Here is an 18,405-nt window from a genome sequence, read left to right as displayed (position 1 = left end):
AAAAAAATAATATTAATTTAGATCCGTTCAAGATTTGATTTACCATTTTTTCGGTCAAATTAATTTGTCTGGTTTAATTTTAACAAATTCGAACCCCCGATCTTGCTTAAGCGGACTAGTGAGCTAACCACTATACCAACCCAATTTGGTTACATAACTTCATATAACTTCATACCTTTTTCCTTTTTTTTACCTCTTTACTTTTTTGCTTGTGCTAACACAACTAAAATTTGGTTGATGATCATAATTGTCACAGCCCAAAATGAACTATGACCGGTGCTCAGAAAAATAGTCCCTTAGCAAACCTAAACCGATTCAAATATAAGTTGAATAAGAAAGTTATAAATATTTTACAAATTCTAAAATAAATAGTTATATATATTTTTAACAAAAATAAAATAATTACGAATGGTTGAATCCTGCCTGTGACATATGAAGCATATACATCTAGGAACTCGACAAAGAATACGTACTCGCAGATTATTACTCTTGAATAAAAAGTCTCACATAGTCAAGTATTTATTCATGAACAATGTTTTTTAAAAAAAAGGGTTGAGTTTTACAACTCAGTGACTAGACAATACATCTATAATCGACATGAGACCATATAAACATTATTATCAAAGTAACTTTAATTAGAAAATAATAGTTGATAATAATAAGTGAATCAATAAGAAAGTTCTCATACAAAAATCAAATCAAAAGTCCACACATGGGCGGCTCCACCTCTATGGATAGCCTTTTCCTCTCGTGTGTCATAACAAAATAACAGATCTAACGTGTGGCCTACACGTTAGGCTAGCAACACCACTGCTAGCTGGAGTCTGAGTCAGATGCATCTAAGTTAACGTTATAATCACCGTTAACTACAGTTTTCTAATACGAGCCTCCCAAACCAATTCAAAACATATAGTTTCAGATACAATAAATCTTTAATCTCTCAAATATATAAGGTATCGAATCAAATCAATCAGATAATACTTTCTTATCAGAAATATTTTCAAATCATACTTTTTCAATCATAAAAACATATTTCATAATTTTTAAATGAGTGCCAACAAATACTTTAAAAAGTATATATTCGAATAAAATCAATATTCTAAAATAATATAAAGCTTTATCAAACATATATATAGTCTCATGTAAAAATTTTTAATATATGAATTTCATAAGAAGAATTATTCAACTATAATAAATCAATTATTATAATCAAATCAAAGTTTTTCAATAATAGTTTTATAAATATAATTAAAAACTCATAATAGTATAAACCAAAAGCTTAACGGTTATAAATGGAAAGCCTACTCACAACGTGATCCCAAGAGATCGAATGTACCAAATTCAGAATGCCATATTCAAAGTAAGGAGGATTGAAGTGAAATGAAATGAATGAATGCAGAATTTAGACCAAAATAGCGACAAGATGGAGCTAGTGATAGTTCTGAAAATCCAAAACAATGCAAAACTAAAATCGAATTAAAACAAAGCCAAGGCAGATTAAATAGTGATAGAATAGGACATAAAAACTAAAACAGAATCAGAAAAAAGGCTGGACCAGGTCAGTGACAGGAATGGTTCAACTCTAGCGGCACCAATAGCTCCGGCAACAAGGATGGGCTTGGTTCAGGTTCACCCGAACGGCAACAGCAAGCCCCAACCGTGGCGACGACGACGGTAACAGTGATGGCAGCGGACGGTTCCTCCTCCTTCGCGTTTCACTCTCTCTGCGAACTCCTTTTCTCTCTCTTCGAAGACCCTCTGTTTGCGTCACTCTCTCTAAGCTGTCTCGCTTCGAGCCTCCACGCCTGCAGCTGTGGTGGCGGCAACAAGGTCAGACTGGCTCAACGGCGGCAGAAGCGTCCCCTAGCTCCAACCGCGACAACGCCTTTCTCTCTGCTCGCGTTCTCATTTTCCCTCTCCTCAGCAGCAACGACAACGGCAGCAGCCCCTCGCCGGCGTCATCCTCCTCTCTTTCCTTTTCTTCATCCCATCTCTTTATTTCTCCTTTCGATCCTCTTTCTCTCTTCTGTTTTGTCTTCTCCATTCCCTGATCTTTCTGAAGCTGCAATTAATTTAGCATCTTTTGTACTTTCCTTACACCTTTCTGCTTATAAAAGCTTATCAGCTACAAACCCGGGGCTCCCGAAGTCTCCAAGATTTGCAAGACGAACTGGGTTCACGACAACCCCAATGTTGTTGCTCCCCATACTTGCATCTCGAAACAAAGCAGTTGCCCCAGCTTAGTCCAAGAAGAGGGTATAAGAAGGGTGAAACCTTCCTCGGAATCAATGTAAGATGGAGCTTCCTCTTAGTAAAAAATGTTGATAAATGTAGGATGTGGTTGTTGTGAGGTTCATTGTGAAGAATGCAGGTAGCAGAATTGAAAGAGGGGATTGAGAAGAAGGTTCTGGAAGAAGAGTGTTAGTGGGTTTAATTTAGGAAAATAGGGTTAGAGTTTAGTTTGGAAAAAAGAGGAGTAAAGGTATTTGAAGGATTTTATATTAATTAATTTTACTTATTTTTTGTGTAATTATATTTATTAGTTATATAGAGTCTTTATGACCTATATTTCACTTCTTTTTTCTTTCCATAAGATGTCGATTACCTAGTATATGTTTTCTAAAAATCTATATTACGAGAATACTATAAGCTGAAATATTTTATGACTTTTTCTATTATTATCTAAACTTGGTAGTACTGAAAACACGTTATTGTAAGTTGTAACCTCAAATTTGTACTGAGCATTGTAGGAGCACTTGGTGATGAAGAATTCTGGCAAATTTATGACTGAGTTGTCATGTGTGTAACACGTGCCAGTCCACAGTATGCCTGTCCTTTCCATATGATTCCTCTTTCATGAGACTTTACCATGTCCATGTTACATTAAATGTGCCATCATGAAATGATGTAGTAACTTTTTCAGAAACTCAGGCATTTCTCTGTGGGAGGACTTGAAATCTGTGTTGCATTGTAGCGGAACCAAAGGTGTCTCAATTTTGGTCACTACGCGAAATTTCAAAGGAACAACTAATTCATCTTTGGATAGCCAATGGACTAATTAAATCCAAAGGAAATTTGGAGGTTGAAGATGTTGGTAACAAGGTATGAGAGGAACTATTCCAGAGATCATTTTTTCAAGAAGTAAGGTTTGATGCGTATGGAAACATGACCTTCAAGGTCCATGACTTATTCCTTGAACTTGTTCAATCTGTAGTGGGAGAAGAGTGTAAAGTTTATGACAAGTCTGCAATCTTGATCGATTTATCAAGAAGGACTTTTATTAATCTTAACCAGGCAACACTCAAGCATTGATTTTAAATGATGTTCCAGCATGCGATTCTCTCCGAGCATTGCGTTCAAGATCTTATCAACTCTCTGACACTGAAGAGTTTAACGCATTTGAGGTATTTGAATATTTATGATAATTATATTGTAACATTGCCAAAATGTGTTTCTAGGCTGCAGAAACATTGTTGCTTTCTTGCCTGTCTGCCTAAACACTTGACAAAGTTGAAGGATCTTAGGCATCTCTTAATTGAAGGATGCTGGTCATTAGCAGCAATGCCTCCAAAAATGGCAGAGTTACTAGGAAGGAACGGAAATGCAGCATGTAAAGAATTAGGCTTAGGTGACAAAACAACAAGAGATAAAATGGCAAATAGCCTTGAGGGGCCACTTTGTTCTCTCTTTTAATTTATAAAAAATAATAAATAGATATGATCTGATAGCTCCAAAGAATTTGTCTCTTCTGTTCATTTGAGACTGATGAGAATGGTCATGGGGGCCGGCACTTATGGAGGTTTGGAGTTGGAAAGCAAGGAGGATGATATTGTAACTTAATTAATTTAAACATAATTTCATAATTACATGTGTTAATTTTAAAATAAAACATTCCGACCTTTGATTACAAGAATTAATGGCAAAGATGGAAGTTGCATGTAACACACAAACATGGTAGGAGCATGTAAGCATTCACCTCTAATCATAAATTTATATATCCATACTCACAGGGAAGACTTATGTTTGCCAAGGTCTGCTTAAAAATACTAAAAAATTGTCACAACCACCCACACCAAATGCCTCTTCTTGAAAGGTAGGCCTACCCCAATCATTTTTTTATTCTTCTAATTTGTTTTCTAATGGCTGGTTCTTTGGGAGTAATGAGCACGAGATTCCAAAACTATGTTAAAGTGATTCAAATTGCAATTTGTGAACTTGCATCTTCATCGCATTCACATTCTCACACAAAAACAGTTTCATAATATAGTCAACTTGCGTGTGCATAGCATTCAGTTCAATATCTGAGCTTTCATTCGTTCTAGCTTTTCAAATGGCTGAATCTCTACTTCGAATGGTGATTGAAAACTTGCAAGCTTTTGTTCAGGACGAGCTTGCAACTCTTTGGGGAGTCCACTCGCAGATTCAAGAGCTGTCAGGGAACCTTGCTGTAATCCATGCAGTGGTCCAAGATGCTGAAGAGAAGCAGATCAGAGAGCGTGCTGTGAAGCTTTGGCTGCAGAAGCTTTCAGATGCAGCACACGTGCTTGATGATATCTTAGATGAATGTTCAATAGAGTCCAACCGTCTACACAGTGACCAGTGCTTAACTCGTCTTGATCCTGTGACGATCATGTTTCGTCGGGACATTGGTAAGAGGATGAAAGAGATGGTTGACAGGTTTCGTCAAATTGATGAAGAAAGGAGAAGGTTTGAGTTGCGTGGAAGAGTTCCAGAGAGGCAACAAGAAGATGAAGCATGGCGCCAGACATGTTCTGGTATCACTGAGCACAATATCTATGGAAGGGAGCAAGACACAGAAAATATTGTGGAGTTTCTTTCAAGGAGTGCTGATAGCAGTAACGACCTCTCTGTTTATCCAATTGTTGGCATGGGGGGCCTTGGAAAAACAACACTTGTCCGATGGGTTTACAATGACAAGAAGGTAATTGAACATTTCGATCTGAGAATTTGGGTTTGTGTTTCCACTGAATTCAATACCATGAGAATTCTAGAGTCCATTGTGGAATCTACAAGTGGACATAACCCAAACCTCTCTACTTTAGAAGCACTGAAAAACAAAGTTCAAGAAATACTGCTAGGCAAAAGGTATTTACTTGTTCTAGACGATATGTGGAGCACGGACAAATGGGAGGACTTGAAGTCTGTTTTGCTTTGCGGTGGTGGAACAAAAGGTGCTGCAATTTTGGTCACTACCCGAGTTGAGAGTGTTGCATCTGTCATGGGAACATGCCCTGCTCATCACTTGTCACCATTATCCGAGGATGACAATTGGTTATTGTTCAAATACCATGCATTTGGATCAGACAAAGTGGAGCGCACAGAGCTTGTGGCAATAGGCAAGGAGATTGTAAAGAAATGTGGTGGTTCCCCTCTTGCATCTAAAGCACTTGGAAGCCTTTTGCGCAATAAAAAAGAGGAAATACAGTGGGTGAATGTATTGGAAAGTAAGTTTTGGGACATACTTGAGGATGATGCTATTATTGTACGTGCTTTGAAAATCAGCTACTTCCATTTGAAGTTGTCATTAAGACAATGCTTTGCTTTTTGTGCCATTTTCCCCCAAGATTTTGGAATGGAAAAGGAGCAACTTATTCATCTTTGGATGGCCAATGGTTTGATCAAATCCAAAGGGAAGTTGGAGATTGAGGATGTTGGTAATGAGGCTTGGGAGGAATTATGTCAGAGGTCATTTTTCCAAGAAGTTGAGATTGATGAATTGGGAAGAACTACATTCAAGATGCATGATTTATTTCATGAACTTGCCCAATCCATAATGGGAGAAGAGTGCAGAGTTTATGATGAGTCTGCAAGCTTGACCAATTTGTCTACAAGGGTCCACCATGTCACTTGTTTAAAACCAGAGAGGAAGGTAAACATGGATCCCTTCAAGAAAGCTGAATCCTTGAGGAGTATGATTAATCTTCTTCCATTTGATGATTATCACAATCTTAATGGGTTGCCACCATTCAATTCTCTCCGTGCACTACGTACAAATGCTTCTCAACTCTCAGCACTGAAGAGTTTAACGCATTTGAGGTACCTAAATCTGCGTAGGAGCGGTATCACAACACTGCCTGAATGTGTTTCGAGGTTACAAAAATTGCAGATTCTGAAGTTAGAAGACTGTCTAAATCTTTCTTGTTTGCCCAAACACTTAACACAATTGAAGGATCTTAGACATCTCCTAATTGAAGAGTGTCATTCATTAGTAGAGATGCCTCCGAATATCGGCGAGTTGAAATGTTTGAGAACATTGAATCTTTTTATTGTGGATAAAAAGGAAGGGCATGGGTTATCAGAGTTGCGTGATTTACAGCTTGGAGGCAAACTACGCATCAAGGGGCTTGAAAATGTCTTAAATGAGGGTGATGCTAGAGATGCTAATTTGAGTGCTAAGAAGAAGTTGGAAAACTTATACCTGTCATGGGACTCCTCTGATTCAAGGCGTGGTGCCAATGCTGAGAGAATACTTGAAGCCCTTGAGCCTCCCTCCAATCTCAAGAGTTTTGGGATGAATGGTTACAGCGGAGTAGAGTTGCCTAGCTGGATGCAAAATACTTCAATTCTTTCCAGCTTAGTTACGGTGATACTCTATGATTGCAAGAACTGCAAGCACCTTCCTCCGCTGGGTAAATTACCACATTTAACTGTTCTTTATGTATCTGGAATGAAAGATGTGAAGTACATCGATGAGGACTCATATGATGGCGTGGATGAGAAGGCATTCAAATCGTTGAAGTACCTGACATTATCGAAGCTGCCAAACTTGGAAGGGATGTTACGAGATGAAAGAGTAGAAATGCTTCCGCTTCTTTCTAAATTAGAGGTCTCGTGTGTCCCTAAGATTAAGTTGCCACTCCTTCCATCTCTAGAGTACATTTCGATTCAAGGAACATGGTCAGACTCTGATCATAGTGATAGTGAAGGTATGGCTTCCATCCTAGAGGCTATTGGGCAGAATATGCAGCATGTCAAGACCCTCTTCATTTCAGGCTTCCCTAAACTCAAGGCATTACCCCATGAATTAAGCAGCCTCAGCTCGCTACAAAAGTTAGAAATTTATGGTGGTGATGAACTTGAATCGTTTTCGGAGAATGTGATGCAAGGTCTGTGTTCTCTTCGGAGTTTGAAAATTGGTTCATGTAAGAAACTGAAATCCTTGTCTGAAGGTGTGGGACATCTGACTTGTTTGGAGAGTCTTGATATCGTGAATTGTCCAGAGCTGGTGTTACCAAGTAGCATGAATAAATTAGTTTCCCTTCAACGGGTTTACATCTATTCTTGTGGTACAATGCCAGAAGGCTTACAACATGTCCCTTCCCTCCAAAGTTTGGATGCGCGTAACTTACATTCAATTCCTGAGTGGTTGGGGGACTTAACTTCTCTTCAAAAGTTAGATCTCTACTGTAAGGGGTTAAGGTCACTGCCCAGTAGCTTCCGAAATCTGACAAACTTGCGTGAGCTATCTATTTATGGGTGCCATAAGGAGCTGCAGAAGCGATGCACCAGAGTAACAGGACAGGATTGGCAGGCCATTGCTCACATCCCACAATTCAAACTGGTTCCCATTCATGAAGAAACATTTTCTGGTATAAATTCATCCCTTTATTCTGTTTTTACCATTAATTTATGTTTGTGTGAATTAGTATCTCGCCTTTCATAACTATAACTTAATCAATGTGCGTAGATAAAATCAGATTCAAATGGAGATCATGGCAGCTAAGAAGAGATCGACGTCGTCATCATTTCGCTGAAGCTGATACATTTGACTATCTGGTTGATACGCTCTTTTATTGGTACTATATGTGAAAATGGATGATGATTGAACCCTGATCATGAGGTCAGAAACATTGGATGGAACGGTTAGCATTGAATTCCATCGCTCTCTCACACTCTGTAAAACTGCAAATAGAACTCCAGATAGATATTAGTACTCTTATCTGTTGCATTTTTATCATCCTGTTATTAATGTGATCAAATTCCATTTTGTTTTTGTTTTGTTTTAAATAAATCAACTCTTACGACGGATATATGATTTTTTGAAATCAACAGGATTACAGGATGATATCCTTTTTGCCATAAATATGTTGAATCAACAGCCGCTTCCATTTAGGCAAAGCTCAAGAGATGATTTATGGATGGTGTTTGGGTAAGAGATTTTTAAGTGATGTATGTGTAAGATATATTAGAGTCAATATTCAGTTACAGTAGCAATGACTTCAAATTTGTAGTACGATGATGTTGTTCTTCTTTGGCCTTTTTAAGATGCATTGTTATTTTTTTGAACGAACAGTTTTATCTTTTATCTTGATTACCAAAAGATCACATAAAATAAATGTCATAGACCACAAATTAGAAGTCTTGTATAATGAAGTTAGAAATTCATATGGTTTGAGAATCCAAAGCCATTGATATTTGCTAAGAGGAACATGAATGAGTTCAGCAATCAGATATTTATAGTGGCATGAGAGATATGATCATACATAAATTAGAAGTCTAGAAAGATGTATTAGAAGGGACCAACCAATCTATTTATCTCTTACTCTTTATCTTTATCTTTATCTTTATAGCAATAGTAATAGTAATAGTAATAGTAATAGTAATAGTAATAGTAATACAAATAGTAATACAAATACAAATGGGGAGCTTATATGCTGACGTGGCGCTCATACGTTGAGTCTGAGAGTTTATTTGCTTACGTGTCGTCACCAGAAATTTTAGATTTATATTTATAAATTATAAAATATTATTTGTTTAGGTTGTTATTTTCAAATTTTAAATTATTTATTTAGGTTGTTATTTTTTTAATTTTAAATTATTTTATTTAAGTTATTTTTTTTAAATCTTAGATGAGTGTAATTAGATTATTATTTTTTAAATTTTAAATTGTTTTACTTAGGTTATTATTTTTTAAATTTTTTTAGATTTTTTTTAAAAAATCGCAACTACATACGTAAATTTAAATATATTTCCATTAATTTAGAATTTTAAAAATTGTTAATATATTTATTTACCGTTATCTACAAATTTAATTCAAATTTAAATTAAAGTCAATCAAATTTAAAAAATTTTAGCTATGATTCAACTATAAAAGTGTAAGTTGTGAGATATGTGTAGCACCACAATTCAAATTACATCAAATCATTTCTTTACATACATCCAAAATCTAAAATTTCTCCACTTATTCCAACGGTTGGTATTCACAAAATCGCAGAAATCATTCCTACAATCGACAATTTGTGTGTACGTATACAAGTGATACGGTTATGGACACTACCCAGTTACGGAAATTCTTCATTGCCATACTCATCAATTGAGATGGTTTGGCTCGATGAAGACGAGAGTAGGTGTAATCGTAGTCTTTGACGAGGAGGCAAAACAAGTTTTGGAAAAGAGCTGTGTAGAGATACTTGATCCACTCTTACCAGTAAGTTCTAACCAATATTTATTTCTAAAAACATTAGCAAAGATATTTTTAATAGTAATTTTTATATTATTTATTATTAATATATTATGTAATATCCTGCAGAAAGGAGATCTATTGAATATACATACACTTTTGCTCAACCTAATTTATAAGACCTTCTTCTTCATTGTTGAAGTTCAAATATCTGAGAATCCACATTTTTCACATTCTTATAAAGTTAAGAAGATGACTGATAATGTGGACCTCATAAATAAATTCAAAAAAGCTCACCCTATTCAAATTGTGAGTACAATGATAAGTGTACTTTCTATTAAAAATCAGTTTATTTTTCTCTTTCTTGATCATTAGTAGTATCTAATTTATAAATAATAATTAGTAACTAATTATAATTTTAGGATGTTGACTACACTGATAGTTTGTTTCCAATTTCAAAGGCATCCTCAATCATTGAAGGGGAGAAAATAGAAGGTGCTAAGGTATTTGTTCAAAAAATGAATTTTTTGTTTGTTTGTTTTCTCAAAGTTAGATCTTTATTTTATTCAAAAAATATTATTGAGATAAAATCAGAGGTGAGAATGAAGTCTTTAATTTAACGTAGTATTTTGTACAGAATTTGTTGCCTGAATTCTCCAATGAAGTTGCGGACAATGATGAATCCGAAGTGTTGAAAAATGCTATTACACCAGCCAAGCGACTATCCTCGGAGTTGGAAGATTCGAAGGTGTAAGGAGATACCTCAACTTGCAAGAAGATCAAGATTGAGAATGAAACTTGAGAATTTGGATGCAGTGTTTTGGAATCCCTTTTAGAGTCTATCTAATAGAATAATGCCAAGCATATGTTTGTTTTGGTGGAAATATTGTCTTTTCTTGAGTTGTTATTTTTCTTTTGGTTCTTTTCGATTTTTATGTTTGGAATTTAGAATTATTTTAAATATAAATTGAAGTTATTTGGTTATTGCTTGTGGTTTTATTTTTAATTCTATTCACACCGTTGATATTCTGTTAATTTCAAATTTAGTATTTAATGTCATAAAGTTATAAATTTCTCATATGAATTATTGTTGATACAATTAAGTTAGTTATTGATTTTTAATGTGTACTTATTTAAAAAAAATCTAATTATAATTTTTAATTAAAGTATTATGTTTAAAATTTTAAATTTAAATACAAATAAACTTTTTTTTTAATTTTAAGTAAGTAATTGAGTTTGAGAATATTTTTTAAAATTTTATATAATTTATAAGCTACTATACTAATTACAAAAGATTATATTAAAGTAAATAGAATTACCAGTCTTATTAAAATGTGAGGTTATTTATACTATTTAAAAGAAAATTTTAATTTGACATTCTTCTATACTTAATTCTATTTCTAATGTTGTTCCGACAAAATTGAATTAATTTAGAAAATTTTATTTAAAAATTTAAAATTTGTACTAGCTAATTAAGAAACTCTATTTAAAAATTTTAAATTATTTGCTTAGATTGTTTTACTTAGGTTGTTATTTTTTAAATTTTAAGTTGTTTTGCTTAGGTAGTTATTTTTTAAATTTTAAATTATTTGTTTAGATTGTTATTTTTTTTAAATTTTAAGTTACATACATATTACTCTTTTAAATCATAAATTATTATTTACTTAAGTTGTTATTTTTTAATTTTAAATTATTTGCTCATAAATTAAAATTTTTGAAAAAAATAATTTAAATTTATTAAACTAAATAAAGATATTATTTAATTATTTAAATTTTGCTAAGATAAATTTTATTTATAAATTAAGTAACAATTTTTGTCGCATAAGATCTCTACCATGTTTAATATGCCTCAGTTATAGTTAAAAAAACACCTTTTTTAAAATCTGTTGATTCTTTTTATTTGAACGCTATGTTTAAAACTTTGAATATTTATGTTTCTTAAGATTTATATTTTAAATATATTTATATATTTATTTTATCTGCAAATTTAATTCAAATTTAAATTAAAGTCAATCAAATATAGAGAATCTTTATCTTTATAGTAATATAAATGAAAATCTCATATGGTGATGTGGCGCTCATATGAAAATCTTTATTATTGGACTCAATGTGGGTAACTTCATGACTACACATCATGAGTATCTGGTTAATTTAAACTAACATACTGATGTGCACATATACTTCCAGAATTGTCAAGTATCCCACGAGATGGATTTAATTTTGTGAGTTTTACACTCTCAATATTCATGGGTTCGATTACACGTATTTGGTTGATAAGTTTATTGTTTTAGAAAAAGTATAATTCATGGATAAAATTATTTATTTTATTGATAATTTCGGTTGTATTTTTTACTTAACAAACGTATTGACAACAATTTTTTTTATTTTAATCCATTCTAGATATTATTGGATATTATAACAACCAGAATTTTTAAAAATTAAATAATTCGTTATTCATAATTTATTATATTGTTGAGAATTTTAATTAAAGAAAATTATTTTTTAAAAGTAATTAAAATTAAATTTTATGATATTTTAAATTTAAAATTTATTAAAATTTTTAAACTATTTTCATTATAATGAGATATTTAAAAAAAATAAAAAATTAATATTATTATTATTTATTAATTAATTAATAAATTTGATAAGGAAAAGAGAATCATTTACTTAGCTTTCGGCCAATGTGAAAAAAAAGCCAAACGTGGCTTATGGTTATATATATATATATATATACTTCCTTGGGTTTCATTCATTCATTCTACCGAATGGAATTTAAGAAAGAAAGAAAGGAATTGATTGAGAATGAGAGAGAGACAGAAGCTTGCATAATAGAATCGTCAAGATGTTGTTATTTTTTAAATTTAAGTTATTTGTTTAAGTTGTTTTGTTTAGGTTGTTATTTTTTAAATTTTAAGTTATTTTGTCTAAGTGGTTATTTTTTAAATTTTAAATTATTTACTTAGTTTGTTATTTTTTAAATTTTAAGTTATTTACAAATTACTCTTTTAAATCATAAATTATTATTATTTGTTTAAATTGTTACTTTTTAATTTTAAATTATTTGTTCATAAATTAAAATTTTTAAAAAAATTTCAAAAAATACATTCCTCAATTAAGAGGATTCTTGTGTCTCAATTCATGAATTTACTAAGAGAAGTCAATGATGGATAATCAATTATTATTTTTTAAATATAAACACTTACACATAATAAATGAGTAAAACGAAATCTATGAATTTTAATATTAACTTCATTGTAAGTTTATTTATTTGAATTTATTTCAAGATTTCATTCTATTTATTTAAATTTATTTATTTTTGTATTTTGTATTTAAATTGTTATTTTAACTTTATTTTGTTAAAAGAATTTTATAATGTTAATTCTTTTTTGTACTTGAAGAATTTCAATTTGTTAAAAAAATTTGTTTTTGCTGAAAATAAATATTTTTTTATCATTTTATTTAAAATATTATTATTGATATATTAATATTAAAAATATAAAAAATAAACATACTTTAAAAAAAATACTTTACGTCGTTTTATCTTTATAAAATAAAATAATTAATTAATTATTAATTTTTAAATTGTAACTATTTTTTTAATAAAAAATAATTTATAAAGTGTGTTTAAAATTTTATGAATTTGTTAATTTTTAAATTTTAAAATATAAAACATATATGTATATAGTTTGGTATAATTTTTTATTGTTATTTTTTAAGTTTTAATTAGTTATGAGTAAAATAAAATCTAGAAATTTTAATATTGACTTCAATGTAAATTTATTTATTTAGATTTGTTTCAAGATTTTATTCTATAAATTTAAATTTATCTATTTTAGTATTTTTTATTTAGATTGTTATTTTAATTTTATTTTATTATAAATATTTTTGTTATATTAAATTTTTTTGTGCTCGAAGAATTTTAATTTGTTGAGGAAAAATTTATTTTTGGTGAATAAATATTTTTCTATCTTTTTATTTAAAATGTATTATGAGATTAAATAATTTTATGATTGTGGGTATTTGTCTACATGGGAGAATGTGTGGAGAACTTTGGCAAACAAATTATTTACCTTTTATTTATTCGGAAAATAAAATATCATCTTTAAATACGATGACAATCTTGAGAAAATCATGGATCAAGAAAAAGGGAAAGGTACGATGTTTTTAGCATGGATGGAGGCCAACAAAGAATTTGAAAGCAGGTCAAACTTTAACGTACGCTGGATTTTCAAATCAATTTGTTTATAATATAGAAGAAAGAAAATGATATCCACGCAAGAGAGAATATTTTATCGGGAGATTAAACTATATTCCACTGGGTACAAGTGATATCTACTATATGAGAATTTTGTAATTATTAAAAAAAGTTACACAACATAGGAGTCTATTAGGACAGTTAATGGGATTACATATCCTAACTTCCAAGATGTTTTCTATTTTATGGGACTATTGCTTGACGATAGAAGATTCATTGAAGCTATTAATGAGGTCTGGTCATCAATTGAAAAAACTGTTTGTGATGCTATTGATATCTAATAGTGTTAAGAAACTAAATCGTATTTGGAATGCAATTTAGACATTATTGGCTAACAGGATACTATATATGAGGAGAAAAATATTGAAAACCAAGGTATTTCACTATGTGGTAAATTATTATCGCATATAGGACTTTACTTGCTAAAATCAGTGTTCACCAATGGGCAACTTCACGTTGCTTTGTCAAGAGTTAAGAGTCGCAATAGTCTGAACATTCTACTTCTAGATGAAGACAACAATCCAAACTCATCAATAACAAATGTCGTGTTCAACAAAGTTTTTAATAATATTTAAATAAGAAAATAGTATTTTCATTTTAGTAACATATTATGATTTATACTTTTGTATAAATATTTGTCGTAGGTATAACTAATTCATTAACTATACTTTCAGTTTGAAATAAAATATGTAACATGGAGCACAACATCATATGCCACTTATTTTTCTAATAAGGTTAGTAAAATACTTGGTTGTCGATAAATTTTCATTAGCCTTATAATATAAAGTTTAGTGTAAAATTGACATTCTACTATTACAGTTATATATATATATATATATATATATATATATATATGTATATATGTTGTTATTTTTTCAGGTCTCTTTCCTTATAGCTCAAGAATATTATAGACTTCAAACTGTTTCATTTGCATTTTACTTTGAATAAAAATAAAACAACATATTAAGTACGTTTATTATATAATGACGATAATAGTATTATACTAAACTTGAGAAATTTATGATTATAAAATATTATTTTTGATTTACCATGTCAGATTAAAATGTAAGCCTGTGCATCGCACGGGTTTAACACTAGTAATATATAAAAGCTGATACCAAACTCTCTCCACAATGAGCCTAAACCATCTTTTCTTTGCTAATGATGCCACATCAGCAATTCTAATGACTTGGCAAAAGATGAAAATCAACCAATCACTATTTAGTAAAATAAAATATTTTAAAAAAATTAAAACAAAAAACTCTTATCTATTATTATTCAATTGAAACATCAAGTACTAATTAAATGCAATAAACATATATTAAAAATGTCATAATAATAATAATAATTATAAAAAATTTTAGTTACAACTTATACATATTAAGATACTATTGTTCATTTCTTAATCTCTCATATTAATGCTAAAAGATTTCTTAAATTTAATATAACATTTTTATTTACAAATAAACAAAAAACGTAAGAAAAGACAAAGTATAGCAATTAATGTAAAATGAAAAATGCAAAAAAAATGAAAATACAGTTTTATATAACTCTAATATAAATAACCTATGTCTTTTTTAAAAATAAATAAATTCAAAATCTATTTATAATATGTTCTCTAACATATTTTTAATATAACATTTATTAAAATACACTATATAGTATAAATAATGTATATCTCTGCACATTGCGCGGGTCTCACTCTAGTAATATATAAAAGTTGATACTAACTCTCTCCACAATGAGTTTAAGCCATCTTTTTTTTGCTAATGATGCTACATCAGTAATTCTAATGACTTGGCAAAAGATCAAAATCAACCAATCACTATTTAGTAAAATATTTTCAAAAAGTTAAAACAAAAAATTCTTATCTATTATTATTCAATTGAACCATCAAGTACTAATTAAATGCAATAAACATACATTAAAAGTGTCATAATAATAATAATTATCAAAAATTTCAGTTACAAATATTCAAATTTTACAATTTATACATATTAAAACTCTTACTACTCTTCATTTCTTAATCTCTCATACTAATTGTCAAAAATTTCTTAAATTTAGCTACACAACTGTACTGTCTGAATTTCATGTAACGTCAGTTTCTGTAAGGCGAGATATGATACTATTTTATTTAATTTTTTTATTTTCTTTAATATTATTTAAATAATTTAAAATTTTAAAATTATATTTATCTAAATTTTAAATTAAAAATTTTATAATTTTAAAATTTTAACTAATTTGAATAAAATTAAATGAAATAAAAAATTAAATTTTAAATTTTACAACTTATACATATTAAGACTCTTACTACTCTTCATTTCTTAATCTCTAATACTAATTGTCAAAATTTCCTTAAATTTAATATAACATTTTTAATTTTTTATATGTTTTTCATTTTCATTCAATTATTTTTTTAAATTATTTACAAACCAAAAAAACGCAAGAAAAGACAAAGTGTAGCCATTAATGCAAATCGAAAAAAAAAGAAAAAGAAAATGCAGTTTTGTATAACTCTAATATAAATAACCTATGTCTTTTTTAAAAATAAATAAATTCAAAATATATTTATAATATGTTCTCTAAAATAATTTTAATATAACATTTATTAAAATATACTATATAGTATAAATAATCTACCTATCTGCGCATTGCGCGGGTCTCACTCTAGTTATTTTATGAACCACGAAGGATGAGGAAGCTTTGATATTGTGTTTGAAAATGAGTGATATTTTAAATTGGTCTTTAAATTTGTTTTTGATTTAGAATATTAGACAAATTATTCTTTATTAAAATAAATAGATAATTTAGTTCCACATATTTAAAATTTTCAAATAATCTATGCCCCATAGCTTCTGTAACTGCCATTAATGGTAGTAGTTTGATGTCCAATTTGGGATATATAATGTATTAATGTTCCATTTATTTCAAGAATTATTGTTGTTGTTGTTGGTTTCATACATTCTTCAAGCTTAAGAATATCTATATAGAAAATCATTATCAAAAAAATCACTTTGGTCTATGTTTCTTTTGTTTATTGTTTAGAATTTTAATATAATTTAGCTTTTTAATATATGTTTCTTCTGTCTATTGTTTGGAATTTTAATATTTGTATTTAAAAATTTTTATAATTAATATTATTATGACACTTTTAATATATATTTATTGCATTTAATTAGTATTTTATGTTTTAATTGAATAATAATAAATAATTTTTTTTAATTTTTAAGTTTTTTTTTTTACTTAAGAATGATTGATGATTTTTAAATTTTTTCAAGTAATTAAAGTTGCTAATATGACATCATTAGAAGAAAAATTATGAATTAAACTCAATATAAAAAAAGTTAGTATCAATTTTTATATAATAAAAATAGACAAGGTTAGTGAAAATTTCTCTATAGTTAGGCTTATAACTAGTTCCTGCAAGCATGTGGTTTTGTCAGATCTTAATATTAAATTCAACATTCTACTACTTTGATTCATTGTCATAAATCAATAACCAAGAATATCAGTCTGGCTCAAATTTATCAAAAATGAATAGAAACGGAACACAGTCACATGCTTCAGTCATAACTCATAACCAATGTCCAATTGAAATGCACAATTAATCATCTGAGTGGTAATGTTGTTGCTTTCATTCTCAAATTACTTAACAGGATGTGAGGGATGTGAGCAATGTATGGCCAATCCTCTCAAATGCGTTAAACTCTTGAGTGCTGAGAGTTGAAAAGATCTTGTACGCAATGCATGGAAACGAATTCAGAAGGCATTCTCAAACAAAGATTGATGATTGATGATTGATTCATTCTGTGACAAAGTTGAAAACCAAGAATCAGTCAAGTTCAAATTTATATCAAAATGAAGATTTGGTAACAATAATCTGATTTTTTTTAAGTTATATAGAAAATTTTCATATACATATATTCTTTATTTGGCATCAAATGTATCGGAAACTCCTCTTTCTCCCTTTCTTCTTTTATCTTCATTTTGTTGTGTAATATTCAGGATAATTCACGTGAAGAAATCAAAGTTTATAATCTCACAGGAAGCATATGATATGCTATGGTTTACATGAATTCGAATACTTTACAAGAGAATAACACAATACTAATACTGAGTGTTACTTACTATACAGATTTTGTTCATGATAACTTGTAGATGAAGTGGATGATAGATGTATGGCATGAAATGTTATGTACTTGCAACAATATTTAGGCACATAATAATCACAAAGTATTGTCAATTATGTATATGAAAATTTTGTTTGCATTCTTTCTCATAAACCCTTGTTTTCAGTCAATTATGCATCATTGCAATTTTGGTTTTACATAAATTATAGATATCTGATTGCAGTTTTGGTTTTGAGTGCTCAAATACACTGCTCAAGCTTTAAAGTTCTTATATATTGAAGGCCAAATCTATTCACATGCAATTTAATTTGCCGAATAAGACTTTGTTCAACTAAGCTCAGTTTGCTTAAAATCCTTGTAACTATTTTGATTATAGCAATAATGAAACTAACACATAAAAGATCTAAGCCGTGTTAGCCACCATCACTGTCAGCATCCTAATACCCCAATTTGTAATTGAAAAATGGTTAGTTGGAGGTTTCCCTGCAATTCAGCTATGTGAAACTTTTCTTGACCACAAATCCACAATAACCCATCTGAATATAGTATATATAGAAATAGAATCCAATTTGAATCAATATACTATGATGGTACATATT

The 18,405-nt window shown here is 29.7% G+C and overlaps 1 protein-coding gene across 7 annotated transcripts; it reads left to right on the top strand.

The window, feature by feature from the left end:
* Positions 1-638: 638 nt before the first annotated feature.
* LOC112747516 (disease resistance protein RGA2-like) lies at positions 639-10,405 on the top strand. Of its 7 annotated transcripts, none has more exons than XR_011872679.1 (7): positions 4,115-7,610; positions 7,709-7,861; positions 8,074-8,170; positions 9,236-9,448; positions 9,551-9,730; positions 9,844-9,924; positions 10,059-10,405. XR_011872679.1 is itself a non-coding variant. In XM_072217456.1 (3 exons), exons 1-2 carry the CDS (start codon positions 4,331-4,333, stop codon positions 7,828-7,830), a joined length of 3,402 nt encoding a protein of 1,133 aa, XP_072073557.1. In that variant the 5' UTR covers positions 4,115-4,330; the 3' UTR covers positions 7,831-7,861; positions 8,074-8,445. The 7 variants fall into 7 exon arrangements, 1 of the variants encoding a protein (XP_072073557.1); XR_011872676.1 differs by having other exon boundaries at positions 4,116-7,610; positions 7,709-7,883; XR_011872680.1 differs by lacking the exons at positions 9,236-9,448; positions 9,551-9,730; positions 9,844-9,924; positions 10,059-10,405 and adding exons at positions 639-2,823; positions 2,924-3,102; positions 3,215-3,404 and having other exon boundaries at positions 4,385-7,610; positions 7,709-7,883; positions 8,074-8,445.
* The last annotated feature ends 8,000 nt before the right edge of the window (positions 10,406-18,405 follow it).

Source organism: Arachis hypogaea, chromosome 15 (genome assembly GCF_003086295.3).
Source record: "Arachis hypogaea cultivar Tifrunner chromosome 15, arahy.Tifrunner.gnm2.J5K5, whole genome shotgun sequence".
Classification (NCBI taxonomy): domain Eukaryota; kingdom Viridiplantae; phylum Streptophyta; class Magnoliopsida; order Fabales; family Fabaceae; genus Arachis; species Arachis hypogaea.
The sequence above is the reverse complement of the archived record's forward strand: the minus strand, read 5'-3'. Positions and strand labels throughout refer to the sequence as shown.

Bases quoted from the DNA above. Each gene is read 5' to 3' on its own strand.
- LOC112747516 (XM_072217456.1), top strand. From the start codon at position 4,331: ATGGCTGAATCTCTACTTCGAATGGTGATTGAAAACTTGCAAGCTTTT. The intron at 7,611-7,708 runs GTATAAATTCAT...CAATGTGCGTAG, and splicing joins TCATGAAGAAACATTTTCTG to ATAAAATCAGATTCAAATGG.